Below are 21,820 nucleotides of genomic sequence, written 5' to 3'. Positions count from 1 at the left end.
TTTTTGGAAAGTACAATCGAAACATGTCCATCCATTATATAAAATAGGATTAAGTCCACTTTTAACCCCCAACTATTGGCCGAGTTTAATTTTAGCCCTCAACTACAAAACCGTCTGTTTTTTACCCTCAACTATCAAAACCGGTCATTTTTAGCACCCAGACAGAGCACAGAGCGGTTTTGAGCCACTTTAAGTGGTTTTTTCTTTTTCTTATCTATGGTTAAACCTGTGAATTTCATAGTGAATTATTTGAGCATGGTAAATTCATTAAATGTTTTGGGTAGCCTTGTCATGATGTTTTCTATGAAGGAAAAATATGAAACTATAAAAATAAGTAGTGTTTTTATGCTCAAAAATTAGCTCTTTTAATTAATAAATACATGTTCTATGATTTTTGTAAGATAATATATATCCTATGATCATGAAATTTTTTGCATAACTGTTTTATACTAAGATACACCTTCACAAAAAGTTTGAGATTAATTTGATGATGTTTGCTTATATCCCTAATTTATATGCTTTATTAATTACATATAAATTAGGGACATAAGCAAACATCATTGAATTAATCTTAAACTTTTTTTTGAAGGTCTATCTTAGTATAAAACAGTTACACAAAAAGTTTCATGATCATAGGATATATATATTATCCTACAAAAATCTTAGAACATGTATTTATTAATTAAAAGAGCTAATTTTTTAGCATTCAAAAAATACTTACTTTCATAGTTTCACATTTTTTATGCATAGAAAACATCATGACAAAGCTACCTAAAAAATTTAATAAATTTCCAATGCTTCAAAAATTCACTATAAAATTCACAGATTTAACCATAGAAAAGAAAAAGGAAAAACCGCTCAAAGTGGCTTAAAACCGTCCTCTCATCAGGTGCTAAAAGTGACCGGTTTTGATAGTTGAGGGTGAAAAATAGACGGGTTTATAGTTGAGAGCTAAAATTTAACTCGCCCAATAGTTGAGGGGCTAAAAGTAGACTTAATCCTATAAAATACTATTGAAAGAATAGTGATCTAGCATTCCGTCACATTTGGAGGATAATACCGTGATTACTCAATCGTCATCCGTCCTTCCCTTCTTTGCCAGGCTGAGCTCTGATAGACAAGAGCTTGTCCTGAATCGCGGTCGAGGATCAGGTGGTGGCGCTTGGGGCGCCACTAGGTTGCTGCTGCCTGCTGACGGGGCCATGAGCGAGCTTCGATGGGCGTGTGCTGCCGGGCGCGAGCGCTGCAGCACGCCGGCCGCCGGCCGCTGGTGTGGGCTTTGCTGGGAGCAAGGACCGTACATGCAGCGCGAGCTCGACACCGCGGTGGCCTCATGACGACTTATAGGTAGGGATAAAAACGGTATGATATTTTTCGACCGTATTTGAGACCGAATTCGTTTAGAGGTGTTTAGATCTGTCCGTATCCGAGTCTAAATATCCAACATCCGATACCATATCCGTATCCGAATACTTAAATCGTATATTTATGATGTCGACATCCAATCGTATCTTATCCGACATGGTTGAGATTATCCGTATTCCAAAAGCGATGTTCTTTCAGTGCTACAAAATTAATTTCCCTTTTTCATTTGAGCTAGAATGGTTTCATTTATAAGTTTGAGGTACTTTTATTTAAGTGTGAAATATTTTCCTACGAAGCTAGAACATTAGGTTACTTAGGCTAAAATAAATTAACCACGATGAGAAAAAAAAGATGAAAATTGGATAAATGGGCTTATTGGGCCGCATTGCTCTTATTCCTCGCGTGGCGAGCCAAATTAGATAGACAACCATATAGAAGGCCTCATTTAGGGGCATATGACTAAATCCTCTCATGCTATATGCTATATATATCAAGGATCTCTTTCCATTTTCGCTGCTAGGGTTTCTTTCATCCTTGATCGCCGCCGCCGCCGCCGCTAGCGTTGTTGCCATCGGGTTTGGATTTCGGTGCCCAAAGCTTCGAGCTCCATGAGCCACAGTGGGGTTTGCTGGAAGGGGCGATTAACCTTTGGTGCTTTTGCGTTGGATTTGTCTCTGTACTAGCGTCGAAGGGAACCATATTCTCTAAGGTATTGTACAACCGATTGGTCTTCTTATTTCGCCTACTTTTTACACAGGCAGATGAGGTATTTTGGCCTTATCACTCTCTCCAGCAACCCTAATGCCAATTTTCTTGCAGCTTTGACTACCTTGTGGCCTTGTCTACCGGATCCATCTCGTAGCCATTTGTTATACCCACTACGTTGCCTCTATCATAGTGTTCATCTACAATTGCGACCCACTTCATCACCCATACAACCAAATCAGATCAACATTGTGAGGACATGGTAACTAACTATTACCACCCGTCTCTTCGTACAATTTGATGTGAAGTGTTATTACTAGTTAGCAATTCCATCCAATAGCTAGGATATTGGTGTCATTTTAGTTAATTTCATATAGTGCACTACCAAAAAGGAAACAATTAGGATATTTACAAAATAGATGGAAGGTTCATTGGTTTGTTTGAGGAGTTAGTGTGGACCTATCGTTAGTGGTATTTTAGCTTTTTTAGCATCCTACAAGCATTGGTTTGTTCCATCCAGTATGGGTCCAATGCAAGAAGGGGACACTTAGCTAGCTAGCTAGTAAAGCATGTGCCAACTAGGGATGAAAACAGATCGGACATGGACAGATATCACCAATATTACATTTGTTGGATAGTATCAGCTATGTCAAATAAGATATGATTGGGTATTGACATCATAAATACATGATCTGTTGAGTATTCGGATATGAATATAGTATCAGATGTTGAATATCCGAACTTAGATATGGACAGATCTAGACTCATCTAATTGGATTTGGTCTCGAATATGGTAGGAAAATATCCATACCATTTTCACCCGTAGTGCCAACACTCACAACTTTAGTTGGATCATCATGAACACTCTATATGGATGTATGCTAAGCACCATGAGGTAGATTGACATTGACTTGGAAGAACCAAGCCAACTAACATCTAAGTAAACAATGAAGTACATAGGGGGTGGTATGACGTAGGTGTAGGATACAAGACATGGTACAACATAATCAATGTTGGACATTTCAAAAGTGAGATACTACATGGCTTTAGGGATGCTGCAACACTAAGTAGGATAAAAATAGAGGGCATCCCAAGCAGGTAGCTTGACCTAGGTGTTAATAGGAGTGGTGTATTAGTTGTAAGAAGTCATTCTAGCATGGCATTGAGAGAGGTAGTAGATATCAATACTATGTGTGAGGTACATGTGGATAAAGAAGTGGATTACATGCTCCTATTAGTCATAATAAACTCATGAGTGAATGAGGTGATAACTTAATGAGGAGGGATGACATGGCAACCATGACAATAATTATGCCATCCATATGTGTGAGATCAAAATTCTTGCAAAAGGATAAACATGGAGGTGCTAAATTTAGACTCAATAAAGCCAAGGGACAAGGTATGAGAGGTGAAATGTTTGAATTATGGACAAGCTGCTTGTTTCATGTCATCCATGGACTCAAGGTCCTAAGGAAGGCCAAAGGTTTCTAAGTGTAAACAATCTTGATAATAGAATCTTAAATGAAGACATGTTTTGGGATTAAATTAATGAGAAGCCAAGTTCTAGGATTGGGATAAAGTTGGCATAATGTGGAGAGTGGCTTGTTTGGTGACAAGAGTAGAAGTGTTGGAGAAGTTGATGCATTCTAGATAGTCACATTTTAGATCCATGTACCACTGGTAGGACTAAACCTAACATCACTACTAGAATCAGAGCTAGCAAAGGGCAATCACCAATGATGGGGCTTGCTAGCTGTTACCAAAATAAGGCATGCACCATTAGAGGAATATCATTGCTGAGTTGTAGCCTAACCCAACAATGATACTCCCCGTATCACTTTCTTGAAGGGAAAAACTATCGAGGAGGTCCCCTTAGCACTTCGTTTTCAATTTATATGTGCATTCTTCAAATGAAGCCGTGGCGTTAGCACGGGCACTATACTAGTCAAACTAATAACCATGTAGCTAGCCAGATTCCCTACTTCTTTGCTAGTATAATTTCATCTCCATAGGCATTGCTTTTGAGCTCTATCAATATTATGCATTACCATTAAAGGTAGATTGAGGGATCATAAGGCATAAGTCACTGTTGGGGTGATGATGGAGTTGATCATTTGCAGTGAGATGGCGTTTAACAATATCCATCAAAGGAGTTAGGTTTCCATGCATGGCTTTCGTTTTCACTGAAGAGAATTTTACCAATTTGAAAGTCAAATGTATTTGGTAGAATACTCATTTTCTCCCTTGAGACATTGATAGGTAGCATCCATATGGGACTTCTTGTAATTTACTCTTAGGCCTGTGGACTCTACGAAGGTATGTAGACTTGAGGCAAGCTAATTGTCGCATCAACATGTAAAATGAGGAGTGTGTCATCATTGAATAATTGGAAAATCTCTTGTTACCTATGGAATTGGTGCTTGGATGAGGAACAAATACATGCTTTGTTAACAATTATCTATAACAGTTTAGCCACTAGGACAAATACAAGGGGAAGAGGGGGTCGCCCTAGTGCACTTTTCTTTTGCATTTAAAAATTTACATGGGACTCTATGTAAGATAACTAAGGATGTCAGTAGGAAAGCAATGATTCAATCCAACTCATCAATTTATTTGGAGAACAATTATACCACGTTCCACAGAATCAAAAGCCTTTTCAAAAACAAGTTTGAGGATGGCTATCTCTCTTCTTGGTTACTAACATTGATATTGATGTATATGTGAAGCGCCCCTGGTAAACCAGGAACTCAAATGTGATACAATACTAGTCCCAGGAGGCTAGTAACACATTTATTACATCAGATAAGTTTCAGCGCAGTAGTCTCGATAAGCGTGGACAATGAAGGCACGCTATAATAATAAGACACCAAAATACAACATAGGTCCAAAGGACCCAGAAACAAACGATATCGCCATCGAACATCTGACGAGTCCCAATGCCACAGGCTTAGTTGGGTGCAGACACGACCTTACTCGAACGCCACTTCGGGATCGAAGTCCGGATCTTCCTCTGTTTAATAAAGCAAGGGTGAGTACAAAGTACTCAGCAAATCCAACCTTACCCTACGGAAGGGGATAACAGTATATATGCATATGGATAAATCAAGGATGAGACTTAGTTCTATTTGCATAAAGCTATCTTTTTACACATGCAAGGTTTCATTTCACAAATACTGTTGTAAAAGACCTCTTTTTTCCACATATGATAGTATTTCTAAAAAAATGGGGGTTTGATCACAATTTTAAGTGTTGTTGAACCCTTGTTCCCACAACACAATGGCAGTCAACCATTTATTTCCAAAATCACACTCACTCTCATGTTTTCACTCATCCCAATCCATCTAGTTGTTGAAACCGAACCATAACCCGTCCGAGACCGCGGACACGGCTATCCAGATAGATTTACACTCTGCAGAGGTTGTACACTTTTCCCACAAGTAGGATACCATAACTTACACCGTCGTGCAAGCACAGATCCATCAAAGTCATTACCCTCCATAGCTAAGTAATGGCGCTCACCACGGGAACACTAAGGCCACATCTCATGATACCACAATAATTCACAAAGCTCTTTTCATATATTTCCACAATTTCACATACATCACTTAGTGTCCCGTTGCACACCTGCCTCCAGGTGATTGCCATACTAACTAGAGGGATTTAGACTAAGCCTTTCCCATGCAAGGCGAGTGGTTGTACGATAAATGAGTTAGGCAAGATGAATCATCAACTCAGTCCTTAATCGAGACAAGGCGGATATCTTCACGCTTAACCTCACAAGGTATAAACCACAACACCAGGGCATCTCCAAAAGAGATCCCATCCGCCCCATCTCCATAGTAATCACATCTATAACTTGTTCATTAACCCTTTTATAATACCCACAATTTATTTTCACCACTCACACCTTTTACTTTTAAAATCATTATATTTGAAAAATATAGCGATGAGTATCCAGGATGAGTAACAAGTCCTAAGCATACTAAATAATAATATTTCTGTCATAGCATATTATTTGTTCCTAGGTTCGAACAAGACAATTACCGGGTAATATCAAGGATGGCTATTCAACAGGTTTTAACTAAGCAGCGAAAATACTTCGTACATATATCGTACATGCAATATTTAAAACGGCTTCTACGGGTTGTGTTTAAAAATAGGATCAATATGCATCAAAGGGGATCGGTTGGACTTGCCTCCGTCGGCGTCCTCAGCAAACTCTTGCTGACAGTCCGAGTCCTCGGCGTCAAACTCGCGGTACTCGTCTCCAACGTTCTCGTTTTCCGGCTCGTTCACTCCGTCAGCTAAAATACGTGACGAACGACACAGACAACAGGCACAGATAAATAATCATATAAATTCAAATGAGCTCCAAAAATCATGAAATTAATATGGGAGGTAGATCATGATTTTAGATGAATTTAGGAAAAAGAATTATTAAAATCAGAGTTAGCATGTGGCATTTGTGAAATGCCAGGATTTAATCATGCGAAAAAGGCTAACGATGATTAAGGAATGGATGCTTCACGTGGGCATTTGTTTGGCTGGTAGTGCATGTTGCATGCATGCATGTACTATTTGGAGTTAATGCTTGGCCCACACATGCATGGTTAGAGAGAAATTAGCAGGGGTCATTAAAACTCTTCTGTATGTCATGGTTCTATTCGTGGAGTTCTTGGCAGTGAACCGGTACAGACAAATACATGGAAAAATACAGAAAAATACTACAGAAAGACAGAGAAGAGCAAGGAGATGCTCATGAGCTGCTCACCTCGTCTTGCGACGACAGTCGAGCTCGGCTTGTGCGTATGGCCGTATACGGTATACGCGAAGTGAGAGCGAGCGAGTGAGTGAGTGAGTGAGTGAACGTGTTTCTCGGGTGGTGAGAGTGAGCACCCGAGAGTGCCTTTTTATAGGCCAGAGTGCTCAGCTCGTGGCCATTAGAATTGCTACTGTAGTGCATGGCTACACAGGACGACAGGACGGTGGACGGTGCCTAATTTTCATGCAAAGGACGATGTCCCATTTGCATGCACGTTGCATGCAAATGGACGGTGCCTAATCACCGTGTCCTTGCATGCAGGTGCATGCAAATGGTCGGTGGCATGTCCTGCATGCATGCATGAGATATATATTCGTGTAGGTGCACTGCTATGTTTTCTCGCATGTAAGCTTGCTGGTACTTGCTATTATTTGTGCGCGAAAAATAAATATGGATAGATTAGATGGAGATACTATAGAGCTCAAATTATTTTATAGTTTTTTAAATATATTTTGAAAATAATTTTTAATGCGAGTGATTTTCGAATGTGAATTTTTGGGATGTTACAAACCTACCCCACTTAAAAGGAATCTCGTCCTCGAGATTCGGCTGGGTCCTAAATAGATGGGGAAACTCTTTTCTCAGAGCATCTTCTCTTTCCCATGTTGCTTCTGCTTCAGTGTGTCTACTCCACTGAACACGACAAATTCGGACTGTTGTCGTTCGAGTTTGCTTGGTGACTGTATCTAGGATTTTTATCGGCACTTCTTGATATCTTAGGTCGTCTTGTAAATCAACTGTGTCTGGCGATATTTGCTCCTCTGGTACTCTAAGACATTTCTTCAATTGGGAGACATGAAACACATTGTGTATATCTGACATTTCTTCAGGTAGCCGAATACGATAGGCTACAACACCAATCCTCTGTAATACTTGATATGGTCCAATATACCGAGGTGCTAGCTTGCCTCTGACTTGGAACCTTCGAGTTCCTCGAATAGGAGAGACTTTGACATACACAAAATCTCCAACTGCAAAACTTAACTCCCGCCTTCTTTTATCAGAATAGCTCTTTTGACGTGATTGTGCCTCTTTCAATTTTTCTCTGATTTCAGCTACATGATCTTCTGCTTCTTTTATAAGGGCTGGTCCAAGCAAGGTTCGTTCTCCAACTTCTGACCACATCAATGGGGTTCTACATTTTCTTCCATACAGGGACTCAAAAGGTGACATGCCCAAACTAGCTTGGTAACTGTTATTATAGGAGAACTCTGCATAAGTTAGGCTTTTCTCCCAATCTTTACCATATGTGAGCACACATGCTCTTAGCATATCTTCCATAATCTGATTTACTCTTTCAATCTGGCCATCTGTTTGAGGATGATAAGCTGAGCTAAAATCTAGCTTGGTTCCCATAGCTTCATGCAAACTTTTCCAGAACTTAGAGGTAAATTGGGTACCTCGGTCAGATACAATCCTACTTGGCACACCATGCAATTTGACTATGTTATCCACATATAACTGGGCTAACTTGTCTCCACTATATTTGGTGCGCACAGGTATGAAGTGAGCAACCTTGGTAAGGCGGTCCACTATTACCCATATTGAATCATTTCCTTTCAGAGTTTTGGGTAATCCATTCACAAAATCCATGCCTATCTCATCCCATTTCCAAACAGGAATAGGCAATGGCTGGAGCAAGCCTGCTGGTTTCTGATGCTCTGCTTTAACCCTTTGGCATACATCACATTGTGCAACAAATCGTGCCACATCAGCTTTCATGCCATTCCACCAATATCTTTCTTTTAAGTCCATATACATCTTGGTGGCACCAGGGTGGATAGAATAAGCTGAGTTATGGGCTTCATCAAGGATTAATTCTTGAAACTTTCCCTCCTTGGGCACACAAATCCTGTTTTTATACCACAATACTCCTTTGTTATCCACTCTAAAGTATGGAGCTTTATTTTCTCCAGTTTGCTCACGAATCTTCATTAGATCCTTATCCTTATGTTGTGTCTGCTTGATTTCTTCCACAAGAGTTGGCTGCACCATCAGACTGCCATTTTGAGGTTGGCGTACTATATGCATGTTCAACCGTGCTATCTCTTCTTGTAGGTGAGTGTTCTTAGGCACCAACTGCTGACCATATGACCTTCTGCTTAGGGCATCTGCTACCACGTTGGCCTTTCCTGGGTGGTAATGAATCTCAAGGTTATAGTCCTTGATTAATTCTAACCATCTTCTTTGCCTTAGGTTCAAGTCTGACTGTGTGAAGATGTACTTCAAACTCTTGTGATCAGTGTAGATTTCACACTTGTTTCCAATGAGGTAGTGCCTCCAAATCTTGAGAGCATGTACTATTGCTGCTAACTCCAAATCATGGGTAGGGTAATTTTGCTCATGAGGTCTAAGCTGACGGGATGCATAAGCAACCACTTTTCCTCCTTGCATGAGAACACATCCTAAACCTTGTCTTGATGCATCACAGTATATGATGAAATCTTGGTGAATGTCTGGCAAAGTTAACACTGGTGCTGTTGTCAGTCTCTTCTTCAACTCTTGGAAACTCTTCTCACATGATTCTATCCAAGTGAATTTCTTATCCTTCCTAAGAAGCTCTGTCATGGGTCTGGCTATCTTGGAAAATCCTTCTATAAACCTTCGATAATATCCAGCTAATCCAAGAAAACTTCTAACCTCACTCACATTGGTGGGTTGCTGCCAATGGGAGACAGCTTCTACTTTCTCAGGGTCGACTGCAACTCCTTCAGCTGTCAAGATGTGGCCTAGAAATGCAACCTTCTCAAGCCAAAATTCACACTTGCTGAATTTAGCATACAACTTGTGTCTTCTTAGCTTTTCCAACACTACTCTCAAGTGTTGCCCATGTTCTTCAGCACTCTTAGAGTAGATAAGTATGTCACCAATGAAGACTACAACAAACTTATCTAACTCTTCCATGAATACCTTATTCATGAGGTTCATGAAATAGGCAGGGGCATTGGTTAACCCAAAGGACATCACTGTAAACTCATATTGTCCATATCTGGTTACAAAAGCTGTCTTGGGAACATCACTATTCTTGATCTTGAGCTGGTGATAACCCGATCTCAAATCAATCTTAGAGAAATACTTGGCTCCTTTAAGCTGATCAAAAAGGTCATCTATCCTTGGCAGGGGATACTTATTCTTGATGGTGACTTCATTTAGGGACCTATAATCCACACACATCCTCATACTTCCATCTTTCTTCTTTATAAACAAGACTGGGGCTCCCCATGGTGAAGAACTAGGTCTAATATAACCTTTCTGCTGCAAGTCTCTTAGCTGCTCTTTCAGTTCAGCTAACTCTGCCGGAGCCATTCTGTAAGGTCTCTTGGCTATGGGGGCAGTCCCGGGGATAAGATCAATGATGAACTCTATATCCCTGTCTGGTGGCATTCCAGATAGTTCCTCAGGGAATACATCAGGGTATTCTTGCACTATTGGTACTTTCTCTATGGTCCTTGCATCCAAGTTGAAGACCATTGGATTAACTTTAGACCCTCGGGTTTGGCATTTCACTTTAATCCCTTCATGGTCAACTAATGATACTTCCTTGGTTGCACAACTAATAATTCCATTATGTCTGGTTAACCAATCCATTCCAAGGATAACATCTATTCCTTTAGACTTGAGCACTACTAAGTCTGCTAAGAAAACTACCCCACTTAGAATGATCCTTACATTTGAACAACCTAGATGACATTTGATGTCAGACCCAGGTGTTCGGGTTATTAGGGGTAACTTTAGTAGTACTGTGGGTATTTGATGCTTCTCAACAAAACTTGATGATATGAATGAATGTGATGCTCCAGAATCAAATAATACTGTTGCAAGTACTGAATCGACTAAGAACTCACCAAGTACCACTCCTGAAGCAGTCTGAGCATCCTGAGCATGAATATGGTTGACACGGGCTCTACCATAGGATTGTTGAGGTTGCTTCATCATCTGGCTATTATTGTTGGTGTTGCTATTGTTGCGAGGGAAACCACGGTTGACTCCAGACACTGCAGGTCTTGGTCCATTAACAGTGTGGGACTGAGTGGATACTGCTGGTGGGTTGTTCTTGTAGGGACAGTTGGCAATGTAGTGTCCAGTCTCATGGCAATTAAAGCAAGTTCTAACATTGTTTGTGACTTGACCAGTGCTGTTCTGTTGAGTCTTGCCATAAGTTTGATTCTGATAGGTTGTCTTGGGTTGATATGATGACTGCATTTGGTTATTGGAGACACTAGCAGGAGAGCGAAACTGCATTTGGGCTTGAGTCCGCTGGCTTGGTTGGCTGAAGGTTTTCAGCCTCTGGGATCTAGCACCATCTTGAACCTTGCGCTCCAGAAACTTGCGCTTGTTTTCTTTCTTTTCTTCAGTCTTGGCCACATCAGTCAGAATGGTCCTGTTCATCAAAGTGTTGAAGTCTGGATAGATCTGTGGGGTCATGAGGGTTCTAAGCTCACAGGTCAATCCTTCTATGAACTTTGTCTGCTTCTTAGCATCAGTGTTGACCAATTCTGGGGCATAGCGAGACAACTCAGTGAATTGGAAGATGTATTCACTCAGGGTTTTATTTCCTTGCTTTAAGTTGCGAAATTCATCAGCCTTCAGCTTCATGATTCCATCTGGAATGTGGTACCGGCGGAATTCATCCACAAATTCTTCCCATGTGATCGTGTTGGCATTGTCCACAGCTCCACTATAGGCTTCCCACCAAGAAAGGGCAATTCCTGTCAGCTGATGAGATGCTAGCAGAACTCTATCCCTTCCATCGCAGTGGATTGTGTCCAACTTCCTTTCAATCACCTTAAGCCAATCATCTGCTTCCATGGGGTTGTCAGATCCAGTAAAGGTGGGTGGCTTAAGCCTCATGAACTCAGTCATCTTGTCTTGGACTCCGGCTCCACGGTTGTTCCTAGGGCGGTTCATGCCTTGAGCCAAGGTCTCCAGAAGGCGAGTCTGAGTTGCCATGACTTGTACTAAGTCAATTACTGGAGGAGGGGGCAAGTCATCTCCTTCATTATGGTTCCTAGTCTGACTCACTTCATCTTCATGAATACCGTCAACATTTGCATTGGCTTGACTTCCATTTGGATTTTGGCTTTGCCTACTAGCTGCACGACCACTTGGTTGAGAGCGGGTAGCTGGTTTGGGAGGCATCTGTTGGTTAAGATGAGAAAGCATTAGATAAGGGTTAGATCTATTGAGTGATGTTGTTTTTTTGTTACGGCGTTATATTTTAAAAAGGTGCAAGTTTTAACACTTGCTATCCCGTAGGGGAACAACATAGAGCACTCAATTATTTAGCACAACCAACAAGCACAAATATATATTTTGAATAAGAGGGTGGTTTACAACATAGTAATGGAGGAAATAAGCGTACTACAATACGGTTCATCTACTTTGGGGGGGTTGAACAAAAGTGAAGTAAACTTCACTTCCCCAAGACATAAGGAGGAACTAGGTGCTACTATTCTTCAACTTCTTCGGACAGAACGGCTTCATTCCCTTGGTGTTGAGGAGGATCATGCTTCCGGCATTTGTGGTTCTTCTTTTGGACTAAGAGGTGGGTCACTGTCTTCCTTTGGTGGTGGCTGGGTGAGGAGGGGAAATCCTTCTTCCTTACTGGGCTCCAACTCTAAAGCTTCATGAGAGGCTTCTGTGGGTGGGGGAGCTGATGGCCCTTCTATGTCCATCTTGCTTTTGGTTTTTAGGGACATGATTGGGATACCTTTTAGGACTATGGGCTCTTGGTCTTCCTCTGCTAACATCCTTCTTTTGATCCAAGTGATAAGGTAGGCATCCTTCAACTCCTGAGCATGGCGGTCTTCAGCTGCCTTCAAGACTTCAGCAATGGCAGTTTCACGACTCTCGGCTGCAGCTGCTTGGGCCTGAGCTTCCGCAAGCTGCACATGGAGCTTTCTAACTATGATCTCGGCTTCCTCCGCACGATGGATGCACTTCCTTAACTCTGAGGCCTGCTCATCGTATTGCTTATCTAGAGCAAGTAGGTATGTGGTCATGAATACCACAGTTGGGTCATCTTCAAGTGAGTAACGTCCTTGCAAGAGCTCCATGCGGGTCCTCCAAACTGGTCGATCTTTTTCGTCGGGTGGAAAGAACCTCATGGGTGTACGGGTGATGGGCTTCTCGTAGATCTGGCATAGGTACCTCAAGGCTTTGCGGGCGACGGCTTGATATGTATCTGCAAACCGAAATCCGGTCGCAGTCATACTCCAAGCTTCAGCTATGTTAGGGAAGTCCTCACTTTTCCCAATATAGACGGTAACTTCACACCGCTGGGTCTCATGCTCTTCATATTCTCTGCCTTCATATTCTGGGCGATCCTTGATTCCAAGTTTCTGCATGGTAGCATACAAGAGCTTGGGAAAGCCTTCTACACTTAGACAGTAACTGCTAGTCCAAACACCTTCTGCCATCTGAGAGAAATAGATGAGAGTAAATATTTTTTTTTCAAATAGAGGGAAGAGGGTAAGAACTTTTGTAAAATATGTTTCTTTAGTAAAATACTAGTCCAGAAAAGCCTAAGGTCGCGTCCTACAGCCAACTACGGCTCTGATACCACCTGAAGCGCCCCTGGTAAACCAGGAACTCAAATGTGATACAATACTAGTCCCAGAAGGCTAGTAACACATTTATTACATCAGATAAGTTTCAGCGCAGTAGTCTCGATAAGCGTGGACAATGAAGGCACGCTATAATAATAAGACACCAAAATACAACATAGGTCCAAAGGACCCAGAAACAAACGATATCGCCATCGAACATCTGACGAGTCCCAATGCCACAGGCTTAGTTGGGTGCAGACACGACCTTACTCGAACGCCACTTCGGGATCGAAGTCCGGATCTTCCTCTGTTTAATAAAGCAAGGGTGAGTACAAAGTACTCAGCAAATCCAACCTTACCCTACGGAAGGGGATAACAGTATATATGCATATGGATAAATCAAGGATGAGGCTTAGTTCTATTTGCATAAAGCTATCTTTTTACACATGCAAGGTTTCATTTCACAAATACTGTTGTAAAAGACCTCTTTTTCCACATATGATAGTATTTCTAAAAAAATGGGGGTTTGATCACAATTTTAAGTGTTGTTGAACCCTTGTTCCCACAACACAATGGCAGTCAACCATTTATTTCCAAAATCACACTCACTCTCATGTTTTCACTCATCCCAATCCATCTAGTTGTTGAAACCGAACCATAACCCGTCCGAGACCGCGGACACGGCTATCCAGATAGATTTACACTCTGCAAAGGTTGTACACTTTTCCCACAAGTAGGATACCATAACTTACACCGTCGTGCAAGCTCAGATCCATCAAAGTCATTACCCTCCAAGGCTAAGTAATGGCGCTCACCACGGGAACACTAAGGCCACATCTCATGATACCACAATAATTCACAAAGCTCTTTTCATATATTTCCACAATTTTACATACATCACATAGTGTCCCGTTGCACACCTGCCTCCAGGTGATTGCCATACTAACTAGAGGGATTTAGACTAAGCCTTTCCCATGCAAGGCGAGTGGTTGTACGATAAATGAGTTAGGCAAGATGAATCATCAACTCAGTCCTTAATCGAGACAAGGCGGATATCTTCACGCTTAACCTCACAAGGTATAAACCACAACACCAGGGCATCTCCAAAAGAGATCTCATCCGCCCCATCTCCATAGTAATCACATCTATAACTTGTTCATTAACCCTTTCATAATACCCACAATTTATTTTCACCACTCACACCTTTTACTTTTAAAATCATTATATTTGAAAAATATAGCGATGAGTATCCAGGATGAGTAACAAGTCCTAAGCATACTAAATAATAATATTTCTGTCATAGCATATTATTTGTTCCTAGGTTCGAACAAGACAATTACCGGGTAATATCAAGGATGGCTATTCAACAGGTTTTAACTAAGCAGCGAAAATACTTCGTACATATATCGTACATGCAATATTTAAAACGGCTTCTACGGGTTGTGTTTAAAAATAGGATCAATATGCATCAAAGGGGATCGGTTGGACTCTCCGTCGGCGTCCTCAGCAAACTCTTGCTGACAGTCCGAGTCCTCGGCGTCAAACTCGCGGTACTCGTCTCCAACGTTCTCGTTTTCCGGCTCGTTCACTCCGTCAGCTAAAATACGTGACGAACGACACAGACAACAGGCACAGATAAATAATCATATAAATTCAAATGAGCTCCAAAAATCATGAAATTAATATGGGAGGTAGATCATGATTTTAGATGAATTTAGGAAAAAAAATTATTAAAATTAGAGTTAGCATGTGGCATTTGTGAAATGCCGGGATTTAATCATGCGAAAAAGGCTAACGATGATTAAGGAATGGATGCTTCACGTGGGCATTTGTTTGGCTGGTAGTGCATGTTGCATGCATGCATGTACTATTTGGAGTTAATGCTTGGCCCACACATGCATGGTTAGAGAGAAATTAGCAGGGGTCATTAGAACTCTTCTGTATGTCATGGTTCTATTCGTGGAGTTTTTGGCAGTGAACCGGTACAGACAAATACATGGAAAAATACAGAAAAATACTACAGAAAGACAGAGAAGAGCAAGGAGATGCTCATGAGCTGCTCACCTCGTCTTGCGACGACAGTCGAGCTCGGCTTGTGCGTATGGCCGTATACGGTATACGCGAAGTGAGAGCGAGCGAGTGAGTGAGTGAGTGAGTGAGTGAGTGAGTGAACGTGTTTCTCGGGTGGTGAGAGTGAGCACCCGAGAGTGCCTTTTTATAGGCCAGAGTGCTCAGCTCGTGGCCATTAGAATTGCTACTGTAGTGCATGGCTACACAGGACGACAGGACGGTGGACGGTGCCTAATTTTCATGCAAAGGACGATGTCCCATTTGCATGCACGTTGCATGCAAATGGACGGTGCCTAATCACCGTGTCCTTGCATGCAGGTGCATGCAAATGGTCGGTGGCATGTCCTGCATGCATGCATGAGATATATATTCGTGTAGGTGCACTGCTATGTTTTCTCGCATGTAAGCTTGCTGGTACTCGCTATTATTTGTGCGCGAAAAATAAATATGGATGGATTAGATGGAGATACTATAGAGCTCAAATTATTTTATAGTTTTTGAAATATATTTTGAAAATAATTTTTAATGCGAGTGATTTTCGAATGTGAATTTTTGGGATGTTACAATATGTTCAAAACACCTATCTAGGCACTAGGTAGTCTTGGATAGATCTTGTCATGATGAAACTATATTGGTTTTGATGAATTAATCTAGTAATGACTAGCTATAGATGATTGAGTAGGATATTTTTAGAAGCTTCAGGCTATCATTGGGTAAATAAATTGGCCTGAAATCATTTAGTGTCATAGGGCTATTTGTTTTGGGGACCAAAGTGATGACTGAACTATTAGTGCTCTCAAGATTCACACTTTTGTTATAGAAGTAATCACACAATCTACAAAAATCCTTCTTTGTGATACTCCTGCATTTTCTCATGAAGTGGTCAATGAAACCATCAAGTCCTCATGCTTTATCTGGGGACATCTGTTTGACTACATGATCAATGTCTTGCTTTAGAAAAGATTCCACTAACTATTGTAGATCAATGGCTGAATGGAAGAGAGCAGAGAGGTCAAAATACATTAACGATTTTGAGGTCACTCCCATTCTGATTTTGAAAGAATTCCATGTAGTCATGCTTTGTCATCATTATCTTGGATCCAAATGCCTTAGTGATTAAGGAGTTGTAAGATTGAGTTCTTTCTATAAGATATAGTGGGCATTTCATGAAAAGAACCTAGTGCATCATCTCCAAATTTGATTATGTTCATTGTGCACCTCTACTTCCAATAGACATTTTTTGTATTTAGAAGAGTAGTCAACTGCTCTTATGCTTTAGGTTCCATTCTAGATTGAATAGAGTTCTACTGTCCTTTAATGAGTCAATGTAAAAATCATTTTATTATAGTCTGTGATGAGAAACTTGAGATTAGACACACTTTTGCTCCAAGAATTTTGTGAGTATCTAAGATTTTGAGATTAGTAGAGAGAATAGCAACAACATTGGTTCTATGGCATGGTTGACTCCATGTGTTCTGAACTTCTTCCATAAATCATTCAAGTTTAGCCCAAAAGTTTTCAAGGAAGAAGATGTTGGATTTTGGTATCTTGGTCCCTATATCACTATCTTACAAGGAATGTGGTCTGACATTATTTTAGACATTGGGAGAACCAAGGTGATAGGGTAGGCCTGTGTCCGATTCACCACACCTAGCAATTTTTTCAATTAATAAAGGATGACATGGACAATTAGTTTGCATGAAAAGATTGCAAAGTAGTGGGCGGACTTAGTGGGAATGATGTCGACATCTTGCATGAAGAGATAGAACATGTAGTGAGGATTAACTTAGATATAGATATAGATATAGATATAGATATAGATATAGATATAGATATAGATATAGATATAGATATAGATATAGATATAGATATAGATATAGATATAGATATAGATATAGATATAGATATAGATATAGATATAGATATTGGTTGAGTTTGCTTGGCCTAGAAGAATATATCTAGTGCTCCAACCTCCTTAGGTGCTCCCATGCTCCCACTCCAAAAAAACCATCAAAATGTGCATAAAAAGATAAACCAAAAATATGGATGGGTAGATGGTACAAAGATGCATGCTCATGCAAAGTTTGAGAATGAATAAAATTTTCTGAGCAAAAAAAGGAAATCAGCATGAAACGGTAATAGATTGTAGATTTGGTGTGTTTTGTTATGGAATCAGGTGGTGCATCACTCCATGCTTCATGAGGTGGTGCATCATAAGACCATCCCATGAATTTTGGTAGAATCAACACATTCCTTATTCATTCATATATTAATTATTAGCATGTGAGGAATGATGTGGTGATGGATCAACCCATTCCATTCCACAACAAACAAAAAAGTCTCAGAGTAAGAAGAAGATAGATCATCTCTCAAACCAAACATACCCTAGTAGACGAATAGTTTGACAATTATTTCTTGGCATGCATCTACAAACGAAAATTTGGAAGAGAACTTTTGCAACTTTTTTGTAGGCACCGTTTGCGAAGTGTGTGTGGATACATTGGTTTTGATGATTCCTGGTTTGCTGCAGAGAGTACGAGGGATACATTACCTCGCACACTACTACAAAATGAATTTTACAAGGGATATGTTACGTATATTGTACAATACTATAATAAAATGTATTTATAGAGACAGACTGTTTCCTTGTCTTATAAGCCGTATTTTTTCTGTCAGCGAACAATGTTTTTCTCTCGTAATAAATATGCGAACAACACATGGCTTTTCATACCATCGAACGGGCTTTCATCTACCACTCCTCAAAATTCTGTAAAATTGATGGTTTCTAGAGGTGGCAATGTACCAACCTTTATGATCATTTATAGATCTACGGCCTTGCTCTATAAATGATTCTAGAGGCGGATGGCTTAGGTAGCCCTCTGTAAATGATTTTTAGTAAACAAAAAAAATGATAAAATGTATAGAGACAAAGTTTTTTTATTATGTTAGTACAGCTTTTATTTACTACTATACTTAAATGGATTTCAAAATAGAAGTAGCAATTAACATTTTTCTTATTATGATTCATCAGTATGCAGATACTGTTTAGAGGAAACTGTTTTTGATAGGTCATCAGTGGAGCTTTTGTGTTATGAATGACATCAATGGCATGATGAAATACGGTGCATTAGTTAATGGATTTGGAAAGTATAATTCAAGAAAAAGGAAGTCAACTATGAAACCATTGAGTAACGTCATCACCAGTGATGGTGTGAACCAGCAGGATGGGAAAGAAAACTCTGTTGATGCATTGGACAATGTTAAGCAGCCTAGTCCCATGGCCATGTTTAATGGTAGCAGCGAACCTATTTGGAGGTATGTTCAATGGTCTTTACGTTCTGCCATTCAGTGACATTACTTTGTATAAATTGTGATTTTTTTTAATTTCTCTGTCAATAGTGGAATTTTCAAGATAAACAATGAAGCTTGTCTTAAGGTGGATGCACACTTGTCAAGTAAAGCATGTAAGAAAGTGGAGGAATGTTCAAGATCATTGCAACCAGTACTAGAAGTAGTGAAGCTTCCTCGGTTGCAAGTCTGGCGAAAGGGATGGGAGTCTTTAGGACCTACAGATGCATGCATTGGATTGTATTTCTTCTCATCTAATTCGGGGTGTGTTTCCCAATATTGAATTATTATCTTGTTCATCTGCTTGATGCAATTATGATGCACTAAACATTATCAATGCACTCCAGGTCAAATGAAGTATCAGATGAACTAGTGAATGAAGTAATTGAGACTGACAGTGCCCTAAAAGTAACTGTTGCTATCGCTGATCTATTGATCTTCCCGTCTGTTGTGTTGCCAGAACAGAATCAGTGTAAGTATTGTGTTACAAAATTCCTTTACCTTGTGATATTCTGTTCAGTTGAACAGGTTATCTTGAACTTTGCCTACTTCAACAGCTTTTGCAGTGAATAAGTATATGTAGTATTTTGCTTGCCATTTGCCTGTTGCTAAAGCAATTCTCTTTTTTCTTCAGTGTACCATGGGAAACATTACCTATGGGGATTGTTCAGGCAAAGGAATGACATTTCTGACGAAGTTCTTCTTGGTGGAGAACAAAATGGTTCAACATGTGCCGTGCCCATGGATGAAGGGGGACAACAAGCACAACATCTTTTGAACCAAGTAGATCAGGCACAGCCTGCATCTTCAGAACAAATAACTTGTGCTATGAATGACAGTCATGTTGAGAATCCGCCGCTGGTCGAGAGCACCTGCGAGGCACAAATTGATGAGGCTATGGACTGTGACATAGTTGTTCTAGGTGGAGAACAAAATGGTTCAGCATGCGCCGTGCCCGTAGATGAAGGGGGACAACAAGCCCAACATCTTTCGAACCAAGTAGATGAAGCACGACCTGCATCTTTACAGAAAATGGCTTGTGCTATGAATGACAGTCATGTTGAGAATCCACCGCTGGTCCAGAGCACCTGCGAGGGACAAATTGATGAGGCTATGCAAACCATTACAGGAGAATATTTTATGACCTTGCCAGGCAGCAGTTTGTATGGCACTAAGCATCCAAACTCACCAAAAGCCGTATCAAACTGCTCAGTGCATCATCCTGAAGAAGTGAGCCAGCCAGGAGACACCTTCACCTCTTCTTCAACCAAACCGAATGCCTCAACTAGTGTTGCTGCACAATTAGCTGAGATGACTGGCCATGGACAGTCCTGTTCCGGCTCGGAACACCTCACCGCAAAGCTGTTTGGACTTTGGAGTAGACATTATTGCCCGGAAGCCACCACGAGTGCAGGAGCTTATCCAGGATGTGGGTATGTGGCTACTGAAGGTGCTCTGGTGGTCTCAGTGCCGGCAGAGATGGTTACTACAGATTATGTCTCAGGTAACAGTCCTGCTGTAGGAGCTGGACTGAACCCTGTTACTGATCACCAGCAGCGTTTTGAGGGTGAGCCTTCTCAACCTGATGTGGCAGCTTCTCAAGCCTGCCTGGAGCTCTTCCCGGTCACGCAGGAGCAGATGGGATTGGCTGCTCCCAGGGTGGGAACCAGCAACATTATGGAAGTAGACCTTGAAATGAGCCTTGGCATGCCCGTGGTTTTGCACCTGTGAAACTTTGCTCCGGTGGTATGGTGATGTTGGCCAATAGTCAGTAACCATCTCTGGTTATAGTATTCTAGTGTTCATGTTCCAAGGGTAACAGATGACTGCTTTCTTTAGTTACTTAGGGCCTATTTGGGCCCTGAGAAACTTGTCTGGCTCAGGCATTTAGACTGCCCGTGAACTTAAGTATCGTAGTACAAACATTTGGAGTTGTAATGAGTTGCTATGCTTTGCTTATGGTTTCATTAATTCATAGAGATTAGATTATTAGAGACGTCAAACTTGATGGATGAACATGTTTGGTGGATTCTGTTGGTTTGGCTTTCTTGCAATGCCGACTTACAATTTGTTATGTGTTGAAGAGATGAATCAATGCTCTGTTGCAATGCTTCAAGGAGCAACGTACAATCATAGATAGGACTATAGGAGGGAAACACATGCCACTTCTACCTACCTGCACTAACATTCTAAGCAGAACTTTGTTTGGCTGCTGAGGTCAAGCTGCTTAGGCCTCTCAGAAGTTTTCTTTTTAAACGATAATAGCAGGAGCTCTGGCTTTCAATTAAGAGAGAAAAGACAGTTCAAAGTACACAATACAGCCTAATCCCAAACCCAAAGGGATCTAGCAACACAGCTCCTCAGAAATGATCTAAGAATAGAAAAAAACTAAGCCTGAAGAACCCAGAGAAGAGGAATGGGAGTGGGAGTTACGACAGCGAAAATCAAATGCTTGAAGGAAACACCCTCTTCTGTTGGTCGATGTCATCTTTGGCTCTCGAGGTCACTTGTAGAGCTGATTGGAAGCTGTTTACAAAAATTTTGCAGCCCACACTATGATCATTCTGAAACCGGTCAAAATGGTCGGAATGTTCTGTTCACCGGTACTGTATCCCAAATGGACTAGAATTCCAGCCACGACAGGTCATTCTGGATGTTCTAGACTGAACCTTCTGTTTTTTTCATTTCGGTACCGATCATTCCAGCATATGCAGATGCATGCCATGCAAGTAGATCAGCAAGTGCAAAGGTCTGGGATCCTGATCCATAACTAAATTAGCTTTAATTATGGCCCTTGGCCCAACTAACCCAGTGTCACACCCTAAAATTTCTAATTTTTTGTTGTGAATACTTAATAGAAAACAATAAACAAAATGAATGATTTTAATATTTGAATAAAATTAACCAAGTTTAGTTTGAGCAAGTGCAAATTTAGTTATAGGAAAAATGTGCACCTTCAAAT

The 21,820-nt window shown here is 40.7% G+C and overlaps 1 protein-coding gene across 1 annotated transcript; it reads left to right on the top strand.

The window, feature by feature from the left end:
- On the top strand, positions 2,197-20,589 carry LOC8079854. Its single transcript, XM_002442810.2, has 5 exons — positions 2,197-2,332; positions 18,542-18,825; positions 18,910-19,122; positions 19,206-19,330; positions 19,493-20,589. Exons 2-5 carry the CDS (start codon positions 18,602-18,604, stop codon positions 20,587-20,589), a joined length of 1,659 nt encoding a protein of 552 aa, XP_002442855.2. The 5' UTR covers positions 2,197-2,332; positions 18,542-18,601.

The sequence above is a fragment of the Sorghum bicolor genome, chromosome 8 (assembly GCF_000003195.3).
Source record: "Sorghum bicolor cultivar BTx623 chromosome 8, Sorghum_bicolor_NCBIv3, whole genome shotgun sequence".
Lineage (NCBI taxonomy): Eukaryota > Viridiplantae > Streptophyta > Magnoliopsida > Poales > Poaceae > Sorghum > Sorghum bicolor.
Note: the sequence above shows the minus strand (reverse complement) of the source record. Positions and strands in the feature narration are given on the sequence as shown.